At 35.2% G+C, this 11,327-nt stretch overlaps 1 protein-coding gene across 1 annotated transcript in view; it reads left to right on the top strand.

Moving 5' to 3' along the window:
* Positions 1-219: 219 nt before the first annotated feature.
* Rgs21 (regulator of G protein signaling 21) overlaps positions 220-11,327 on the top strand; it is a 38,096-nt gene continuing 26,988 nt past the window's right edge. The window contains exon 1 of the mRNA XM_051185723.1: positions 220-334. Coding sequence (XP_051041680.1) covers positions 220-334 — 115 coding nt within the window. The remainder of the gene's footprint in view (positions 335-11,327) is intronic.

Here is an 11,327-nt window from a genome sequence, read left to right as displayed (position 1 = left end):
ATTAAAATGAATGTTTTATAGAATAAATATCTTGCCATACAAATTTTAAAATCTGTTTTTCTATGACTAAATTAGGCAAACAGATTCTAAAAGAATTAGACTCTCTTAAACTTATTATATAAAAAGAGAAATGTTCTATATAAAATGTTAATATAATATTTGATATATTATAGGGATAAAATATGACTTTTTCATTAGTAATAATCAATACCTCTAACTATGGATGCTGCAATCACTGCAGTTGAATACCAAGATGATGGAATGGTTATTGACTTTATTGATTCACAACTCTGGATACTCTTTGTGTTACTAGAATTTGAAAATGCTAGGTATGGTATTAAAGTAATGAGATGTCTTTTAATGTTATATCACTTGGAGAAGTAAAATTATTTTAAAACATTTTAGCAGTTTTGAGGAAAACAATGATGGGCTATTCTGTTTTACTGAATACAACAGAGAAAGGATGATTTCAAAGTAGATTCCCCAAATGGTTGTTATGTTTATGTTCTAATTTTAACTGCAGAGCAGCTATTTTTATAACCTAAGTGAGTGAAACATTTTCCTTCCTAAAAGAAGCACAGACAGGTAAATGACACTTACTTCCAAGTTATTTCATGGCATGTAAGTGATAATGACAACTAATTTTACAAATCAAAAACCATTATTTTGAGGTGTAATGTACTTTCTATTTACAATATGCTTATTATTCCTCCTGAGTCTTGTTTTTGTGTTTGTTGAAAAAGGATTACTCTATGCAGTTTGAGCTGTCTTGCTGTGATCCCATTGCTTTTGCTAGCCAAGTGTCAGGTTGCATGCAACTGGGCCCCTAAGCTTCAGAAGTAATATCTACATGTACACCCTCATCACATAAGTCAAGATGACATGAATTGTACAAGCCACTTGCTCAGAACAAGTAAAAAATGTCAATAAATTACTTCATGTATCTATATATTTCAAACTTGATAGTGAAGTCAAAAGAGCCTGTCAAAAGTCCTGAAGTCCTGGTCTATTCACAGAATTTCTTAGTTGCATGTAGGTTTTTTTTTTTTAATAAGGTTGAGGCCTTGTGGGCCTTGTGGCATGTCTGCTGGTGTCGTGCTTGTTCAAATCATGTTTAGGCAGTGGCAGTCATATTGATGATATTTTTGTGGCGGTAGCTTTTGCCATCAATAGTAGAGAAGATCTCTTGCTAAACTCCTTGGCCTTCTGGTTCTTACAATCTTTCGGGCCCCTCTTCTTTCCCCAGGAAGAGCATACCAATTGGTTATCTACTAAATGGTCAGCACTGAAAACATGCATATGACTAACATTACAGGGATTGAGCAGGTTATATGTAGAAACATATGTTTTTAACCATATTTGCACTTAACAGTAATTAAAGGAAAAAAGAGGCTATGCGTTTAGAAGAAAGAGAAAGGAAGAGAGTATGGGGGTAGAGAGATGAAAGAGATGGAAGAAATTATGTAATTATAGTATAGTCTCATAAAAAAAAAAGTTCAGCCTGCCTCAATTCTAACCTCCATTGATCCTGCTTTATATTATATTTGGAGATTGGAAGAAAAGAAATTGTGTCTTCTGACAATTATAAATAATTTTGCCGACATTTTTAAAGCAAATAATCAATGATTTCTTCCAAAATAAGAAGAGAATTTCATTTCACATGACCCTTTTCAGTGTACCTCAAACACTGTTACATTTTGGTATCTAGTACTAATTGTCAACTTGCTTAAGAAGCTTCGAAGAGATGGCCTTGTAGGTGGAAGCATTGATGAGGAGCTAGAGACAGGAGTTATCAACTAGCAAAGAGGAAACTCAAGGACTCATGATGAAACTCCAATATGAAATGAATGGAGTTTAGGAATATGACACCAGATTACTGGAAAAAGCAGCACCAATAGCATAACACTCCTTGCAACAAGTGGGTTCTACAATGCTGCAGATCATATCCACTCAAAAAAGCATGATGTATAAGGAAAAAATGCTGTCTGAAAAAAAAATCTGCCATTTAAACATAATGTATGAAATGAAAAATGACTACATTTCACAAAAGAAAGAGAAAGCATTCTTAAAAGCATTTGCCATCTGGAAGGCAAAGGCTTATTAAATAATTAACTGAGCATTTGGTAAATATAGAATGTCTGCTACACCCAAGCATAAGCATAAAATGATTAGAGAAAAGTTATAATGGCACAAATCCTAGGGCTCTGCTTTCATTGTCTGTAGCAATTAATTAAAGATGCTTACTATTTTTAATTCATATTCCCATTTTACCAATACAGTTGTCTTTAATTCAAGGACTAAATTTCAAGATATTGGCATTGTAATTATTCCTCATATGAAAAATTTACATAATATTCTCAATTTTAAAAAGAAAGGCATACTTAGTATTACAGTCTTACTGAAAGTCCTATCTATTTGATTTTTAAGATATGCCCACACTGTTTTTAAGACTGGAATTATAAGAATCAGAGATATAAAAATTGAAGGCAAAAGTTAACTATAGACAATTACCATTTACATGGAATAAGTTGATTTTATTATTTATTATAATTTATATGCTTGGTCATTACGTGAAAATTTTTCTTCACAGTTAACTGTATTCTCACAGTTAACTGTATTCTTCTGAATTAAGTATATTTCAAATCCAGATAAAAATCTCAATGTACAGAAAATGTATACACTATGTGATTTTTGTCAACTAAAATTATGTTGTAATAAAATCTGATTGCTAGAAAATTTTAGAGAAGTACTCCGTATTAAAATTCAAATAAGTAATGTATTTGTAATCATTTGTAATCAGTTTATCAACACATATCAAAGTGTTATTTTACATCCCAGCCTCAGTCATCCCCCATCCTCCCCTCCCAGTCCCCACCCTCCAATTCCCTCCTCTTAAGTGCCCATCCAAAAAAGGGTAAGTATCCAATGAGTATAAATAAAGCATGACATATCAAGTTGCAGTAAGACTAAGCATCTCCCTATGTATTAAGGCTGGACTAGGCAACCCAGTATGAAAGGTACGGTCCCAAAAGCCAATAAAGGAGTCAGAGACTCTTACAGCTTCACAGGCCATTCATTTTCTTTCTTTTTCAATGACAAAGGGGAAGTTGACTTCCTTCACAATGACATGTGCATAACCTGATCCAATTAATCACAAGTTTAATGTTACTTGTTTTCATTAGACTTTGAAAACCTTACTATTGTTACATTCGACTAGAAATAAGTAAAAACTTCTTACTAAATTCAGGGAAAGTAAGCACCAGATTTCTAAAGTATATACAACTCACCATACTAGTGTGAACATAAAATTCAAATACCTCTCCCATTGATGCCCTTGAATATATGCTAGCTTCATTCTGAGCATAAAAGAAACATCATTCCTTTTTATTTCCCAAGGCCATGACTCTGAGAATCATCAGATACCTCTATCACTTGCTGAGGCTACCTTTTAAATATTTCTGGTCCTGTAGTGCTTATTTATATAAATAATGAAGTTTTTGTTCCCTGGGTTATCCAGCCTATGGACCCTGGTGTTCCAGGCAGGGTGTAATCATGCTCATGGCATGGGTCTCAGACTGGAACAGTCATTGGTTGTCCACTCCTAAAATCTCTACACCACCCTTACCTACCTTTCTAGTACATCCCATAGGCATAACAGACTATAGGATGAAGCTTATGCAACTGGATTGGTATTCCAATCCCTCCACTCCATCCCTCCACCCACCCCCAACCACTCATGCTCCTATCCCTATCTTCCCCTGTCCACTCACAAGATTTCCTCTATTTCCTCTTCCCAGGAGATCCAAGTGTCCTCCTTGGGCCCTCCTTTATACCTAGTCTTTCTGGGTATATGGATTATATCATGGTTATCCTTTACTCTATAACTAATATTCACTTATAAATGAATACATACTATGTTTGTCTCTCTGGTTCTGGGTCACTGCACTAAGAAGGTGGGTTTTTTGTTGTTGTTGTTGTTGTTTTGTCCTAGTTGTATTTGCTTTCACATTTCAAAATGTTGTTGTTTTTAACAGCTAAGTAACACTCCACTGTGTAAATGTACGACATTTTCTTTATCTAATTTTTGGTTAAGGTTCATCTACTTTGTTTCAAGGCTCTGGATATTACAAATAAAGCTGTTATGAAAATAGTTGTGCAAATGTTCTTGAAGTATGAATAATCATCCTTTGGATAAATGCCTAAGAGCAGTATAGCTGGATCTTGAGGTAGATCTAGTCCCAGTTTTCGGAAAACTGCCATATTGCTTTCCAAAGTGTCTGTAAAACTTTTCACTCTTGTCAGCAATGGAGGAGTGTTGCTCTACATCTTCTCCAGCATATTTCTGATCTTAGCTATTCTAGAATGTGTAAAATGAACTCTCAGAGATGTTCTGATTTGCTTTTCCCTCATGGCTATCCACAAATTCACCCCACAGAAAATACTAAAATGAAAACTCCAGCCCAAGGAAGTTAGTTATTGTATAAGTATATATAGATTAAAACAAACTACATGGTCTGAAAAAAATTGTTTCCATTTAAAATATAAGTATAATATAACATTTATATATTACATGTATATTGTAGCATAAGTTTATCTGAATCTTTAAACAAAACTAATAAAGAAGCAAACTTCAAAGATGTTAACATACTTAAAAAGGGAAAAGTGCCACAATATAATTAATTGTTTAAAATGTATGTGCAAGTTGGGGAAAGTAGTACAATACTACACCTAAGCATTCCCTTTACTGAAGGAGCTAGCCTCAGCCAAATAATAACTTTGAAGAAATCTGGTCTATCTACTTATGCCCTGTATCAAAACAATAAAAACAAAGCAAACAAAATTTAAAAGGTAGAAGCATTTAGTTAAAAATACCTTGGAATAATTAAAAGCATACTTAGAAAATATTATAAGTACTTCTTTCATTTTTTAAAATTTTGAAAGCAAGAATCTCTACTTTCTGCTAAGTATAGTATTGATAATAGAGTTGGCATTCTTCCCCCCAAACACTTTGAAATAATATAAAGGAATAAATATCAATAAATCTTCAATTAAGTTATCTATAGTAAGGTCTTAAATTTTAAATGTGACTCTTTTTAAAGAAAAATATTTTACGAACAAAACTGTACAATGAGGCAAGCAAGACAAGACTGTAGATCAAGAACTCACTGGATGCTCATAGTCAATTGGAAAAGGAAAGGTCCAGGAATATTAAAAGGTAGAGGTTGACAGCAATTGTTGGAAATAAGAAAGGCAAATTCCCAGGTGAGAACACCGAGTAGTTTACTAAAAGGATATGTCATATGTACAGATCAATAAGTGAAAAAGATGCATAATAAGGAAAAACATAAAAACATTCCATGATATCAACAATAAAAGTGTAAAGAATGAAATGTCTGGGGTCAGTCATTTACAATACTGGATAGAATTACCAAGAGGGCAGAGTTGTCTAAATATGAAAGCCAGGGAGTGACAAAAGCATAGAACCCACACACACACTGCAGAGTCCATAGAAAGTGATGGACTCTCTGGAAGTACTTACACAGTTTCTTTAACATACATGTACATAAATAAATTCAATAAATTTTGGAGTCATTGTTTTATATGCACATATATCACATTTATCTCCATACACAAAATTAAGTTACAGCGGTGGCTTTATTTTTTATCAGATTAATACTCTAAACAACCAGTGTTCTTCATAAAGTGGACAGTAAGCTAGTAATATAACAATACTTATATTACTAAGCTATGTGAAAAGTAGGAAAATCTCAGAAAGCAGCATGAATTATCTTCAGAATCATACCAGCCCTACATTTTTGTATACTATATGACACCGTTTACCAAAAATTCTTGAAATGACAACATTAAAGATGAAGAAAAGTTAATAACTTGAAGTGACATAGATGGATATCTATAAAAGAACAGATTTGGGGATATTTTTGAGACATTGTAATAATTCTCTGCCATGGTTGCTATGGTGGTTAAATAGATACATGGAAGACCTTTTTGCTCTATGCTTCCTTCTAACCTCCTGTGAATCTAGAGTCCTCTGAAAATAAACACTTTTTTAATACATTAAGTATGTTTCTGCTCTATGGTAAAATGCTTGCCTAGCTTCTATACAGCCTAGAGTTTGACCCTTGCACCACAAATTATAAATGAATAGTTACAAATTAAATACATTGTTAGGAAATAACAGAAAAATCAATGCATATGAGATGAACAAACAAAAAACAATCTATATTTTTACAGAAATAAGTTACAAAGCATGGCCCTGAGAATTTTGGGCACAGTAAATAAGGAAACCAATGAATTCCTTGCTCAGTGATCGTTCAGGAAACCATATCATTGTAATAGCATCTAGGGTAGCAAGTGGTACGCTATCCTTTCCGCAGAAACATATTTCCTAAAAACCAATTGATTGAAAATTAATGCATGTATGACATTTCTGAATTTCCTGTAGCCAGTCTATAAGTCAGGCTTAAGCACCACTAATCAGAAGATTAAAAGGCCCAATAGTCAGAGGATGATAGATTCAGTGGGAGACTCACTGCTGTCTGATTCCCGGCAGTGCACTTATTTGATGACTTCCTGCCTTCTTCATAATGCTGAAAAGGGAGTTCCTTCAGCAATAATCTACAAATTAAGAGAAACCCATTTAGCCTGTCAAAAAAGTTACATGATTGAGTATCCCTAAGCAGTATGCCAGGTATTTAATCAGTACTTTACAATAGACTGAATACTTTTTATTGCCTTTGCTACTCTAGAAAATTTAATTTTATAATTTTAAAAGCTAAATATGTGAAATCAAAATTATTGTATAAAGGGAGATAACTGGCCATGAGGAAAATATGTGAAAATAATCTAATGTATTGTAGGAAAGTGGTAAAGGGCTGAGAACGTTTTTGTTTTGTTTTTTTTTTGTTTTTTTTTTTTTTTTTTTTTTTTTTTTTTTTTTTTGGACCATTCATTTTTCAGTAGGGTTAAAATTAAGAAATAGTATAAGGTAAACTAACTACCTAGAAAATACTTGACTAAAAAAAAATAAAATATTCTATAATTGAATTGGAATTGTTATAAAGAAGTAAAAACAGATCAGGGCTTTCAGTATATTGAAATATAATCCTAGGTGTGTGTGTGTGTTTGTGTGTGTGTGTGTTTCTGTTTGTGTACATTTCAATCTGTCTATTCCCTTACTGTTAGGGACTGAAACTTTTAAATATAAAGCAAATTTAACCAGCTTCTTTGAATTATTATACATTGTTAAATATATCTTTAATACTTTGCAGAGAGTTACTCTTTTCCATTGCAGACACATCCGCCGTGGAGTGATACTCCCTTCAGCTAGAGACAGGAGAGAAGTCCTAGTCCCTACTTCAAATGATTTGACAGATCTACATGACCCCACCTGGACAGCATAGCCCTACAAATGGATTGGGGGTGGGGGTGGGAGAGGAGGATGGTCAGAGTGCATGTGAGGGGGGTGACACGGTAAGAGGGAGGGAGGGGGACAGGGAGGGAGAGGGAACTGGGATTGACATGTAAAATAAAAAAATAATTAAATAAAAAAATTTCATTTCAAAATGCTGAACTACTAGAAAGTTAACAAAGTCATTTTGGCCAAGGATGTACATAAACTTCTTTTAATAATATATTTTTTTAGCTTTGAGAATATTTCCCAGGTATATTACCTTGTTTGCATATTTTTAATTAAATATTAAGCTCCTTACCAGAAAGTGTAAAGAAAGGGAAAGTTACCTCAAGAGAGGAATTAAACAGATGCTACATATATAAATTGGCTTTTTTACTTTGGCCTTTCTGTTTAAATTTCAAGAATGAAGAATTATGCTGCTTATTAAAGTGGGAAATTATTTGAGTTCAGTTTCCCAAACCATGCCACTTAGAAGTATAAACCTGGGATGTATGAGTGTGATTAGTCCTGTTAATCCATAAGCCAAGACACAAAAATCTGTTGATTCCTCTGACTCTTTTATTGACTTTAATTGATAGATAAAACTCTATACTTACAGATGTCCACTTACATGTGCCTTCACTTTCACATTCTTCCATTTTATTCCACATACATATAAGCCATGTCAATTTCCAAAATTATCAGCTTCAAACTCATAAAAAATCTGGTTTCTCCAACATACTTAGATTTCTAACACTAAGAATTTGTATGATACATTTCCTTTCTCCACACAGAAACATCAAGTAATTGCAATGTGGCAAACTATTTCCAAGATCTCCTTTGCTCTATCACCTTGACAATAATTCTATGAAAGTTCAATTTTCAAGGAAGAAATAATACAATCATATGTGGATAGTAGCATCCACACATATGGGCTTAGAATGTCTTTCATTACTCTCATATCAGAATCTTGCAAGATCGGCAACATTTGATTTTAGCAAAATGAGGCTCAAAGAGGTCAAAGTTACTGTGCCAAGCTTTAAAAAGTCACATTTGTCTATGAATTTGCTGGCCTAACCTCTAAATTTATATTTATTTCATTATATGACAAAATTTTAAGAACTTTAAGGAGTGGAGTTCAGAAAATAACAATAGATGCCTACTGCAGCTTTGAGAACTGATCACACATTTCATGGCTTAAAACTGTACAGACTAGTATCAAGTCCTGGGAAGCATAGTCCAAAATTAGACCTGTTGGGTTACATCAAAGTGTTAGTTGTTCAAGTCTAGATGATATTTGAATTCCCTCACTCTTGACCACTCCTCATACTTCTCTACTCTCATATTCTTTCAACACACATCCTCCTACTCTCTCAATGCCTCCTACCATTACTCTGAAATAACATCAGATAATTACACTGAGTCCCTTTGCCATGTGAGATCACACATTCATATTAACTGGGTAGTAGGATGCCAACACCTTGAGGAAGTATTCACCCTTGCATACTTAGGAAAAGCCCTTATGCTGAAGCAGAAACCATTGAATTAAAAGCTAGCTATGGGTACTCATACCATGTTTGTCTTTTTGTGACTGGGTTGTCTCACTCAGGATGTTTTTTTTTTTTTCTTTTTTTTTTCTTTCTTTTTTTTTCTTTCTTTCTTTTTTTTATAGTTCCATTCATTTCCCTGCAAATGTCAGGAATCCATTGTGTTTTTCCACTGATTAGCACTCCATTGTGTAAATGTAACATATTTTCTCCAAACATTCTTCAGATGAGGGCTATCTGGGTTGCTTCCAGGTTCTAGCTGTTATAATAATGCTGCCATAAACATAGGTGACCAGATGTCCTTGTTGTATGAATGTACATCTTTTGGGTACATGCCTAAGGGTGGAATTACTGGATCTTGAGGTCAACCCCCATTTTCCTAAGGAACCATTGATTTCCAAATTGGCTGAATAAGTTTGCACTCTCACCAGCAGTGGAGGAGTGTGCCCCTTTCTCTAAATCCTCTCCAGCATAAACAATCTTTGGTATTTTTATTTTATCCATTCTGACAGGAGTAAGATGGTTTCTAAGAGTTGTTTTTATTTATTTACATTTCACCGATGGCTAAGAATGTTGAGCACTTTCTTAAGTGCCCTTACTTAAGTGTATGGATTTTAGACATGAGGAAAGGATTACCAGCCTACAATTCACACCTCCAGAAAAGATAGGAAACAAAGAGGACCTTAAGAGAGAGAGATACATGGTCCCCTGGAGAAGGGGAAAGGAACAAGATCTCCTGAGCAAATTGGGAGTATGGAGGGAGGGGAGAGGGAGTTAGGAGAAAGAGAAGGGAAGAAGATGGGAGAGGAGGGCATGAGGGAACAGGATGATTGAGAAAGGGAAAAAATAGAGGAGAACAAAAAAAAAGAGATGTCATGATAGAGGGAACCATTATAGATTTAAGAAGAAATTTGGCAATAGGGAAATGCCCAGAGATCTACAAGGATGAACCCAACTAACAATCTAAGCAATAGTGGAGAGGCTACCTTTAATGACCTTCCATGATAATGAGACTGATGACTACCTTATATGTCATTCTAGAGCAGACATCCATAGCTAAACACTATCCAAACAAGTGGAATCCATTTACAGAGAGGGAGGGGTGATGAGCAAAGGGGTCAAGACCAGGCTGGAGAAACCTACAGAATCAGCTGACCAGAACAAGGGAAGCTCATGCACCCCAATCTGATAGCTGAGAAACCAACATAGAACTGACCCAGTCACCCTGAATGTGGATGTTATTTAGGAGGACTAGGCAGTCTATTGGTCCTTTAATAATGGATCAGTATTTATCCCTAGTATACAAAAGGACTTTGGGAGCCCATCCCATATAGAGGGATACTTTCTCAGCCTAAACACATGGGGGGGAGGCCTAGGGCCCTGCTCTCAATAATATTATAGACTTTGAAGACTCCCCATGAAAAGACTCACCTTAGTTGGAGAGCAGAAAGGGAATGAGTTGGAGTTTAATGGAAGTGTAAGGGGAGGATGAGAGGATGAGGGAACTGGAAATGACATGTAAAACAACCTTGTTTCAAACAAAAGAAAAAGAAAAAATAAACTAGTGATGGTTAGATGCCTGTACAGAGTCTTGACTGGGCAATTGCATGTCAGCATATACTGGACATGATACAAAAACATTTATCTGCTCTGGGGGACTTGTCCCCTCCCCCTTCTGTGAGGGACTTTATATGAATCTTTTAGAATACACCTTATATCCTAGTTCCTCTGGTGGTGTGAATTATAGGCTGCTGATCCTTTGCTCTAGGTCTAAAATCCATATATGAGTGAGTACATACCATGTTCCTCTTTTTGAGAATAGGTTACCTCATTCAGGATGGTTTCTTTAAGTGCCATCCACTTTCCTGTGAATTTCATGGGGGGGGGAGAGAAGTGAATGGAGAGAGAAGTAGGAGAAAGAGAAGGGGAGAAAAGGAAAGCATGTGCAACTGGGAAGATTGAGTCAGTGTAGGACTGAAGACAGAAGAGAGAGAGATAGTGCGAGTGAGTGGGAAAGAGAACATAAAAGAGGGAGCCATTATTGGTTTGAAGAGAAACTGAACCTAAAGAAAGTTCTAGAGACCTACAAGACTGCTGACAACTAACAATTTGAGCAACCGTGGAAAGGCTACCATAAATGCCCTTCCCGGATAGTGAGATCAACAACTAACTTATCCACCATCATGGACCCCTCATCTAGTACCTGTTGGAAACAGAAGCAAACACCCATATCTAAACAGTGAATTGAGCTAGAATGCAGATGCAGAGGGTCAGGACAAGACCAGGTTTCAGAAACACATAGAGACAGCTGACCTGAACAAGGAGGAGCTAATGGGCCCCCAGACTGATAGCTGGGAATCCAGCATGGG

The sequence above is a fragment of the Phodopus roborovskii genome, unplaced genomic scaffold, assembly GCF_943737965.1.
Source record: "Phodopus roborovskii unplaced genomic scaffold, PHOROB, whole genome shotgun sequence".
Taxonomy (NCBI): domain Eukaryota; kingdom Metazoa; phylum Chordata; class Mammalia; order Rodentia; family Cricetidae; genus Phodopus; species Phodopus roborovskii.
Note: the sequence above shows the minus strand (reverse complement) of the source record. Positions and strands in the feature narration are given on the sequence as shown.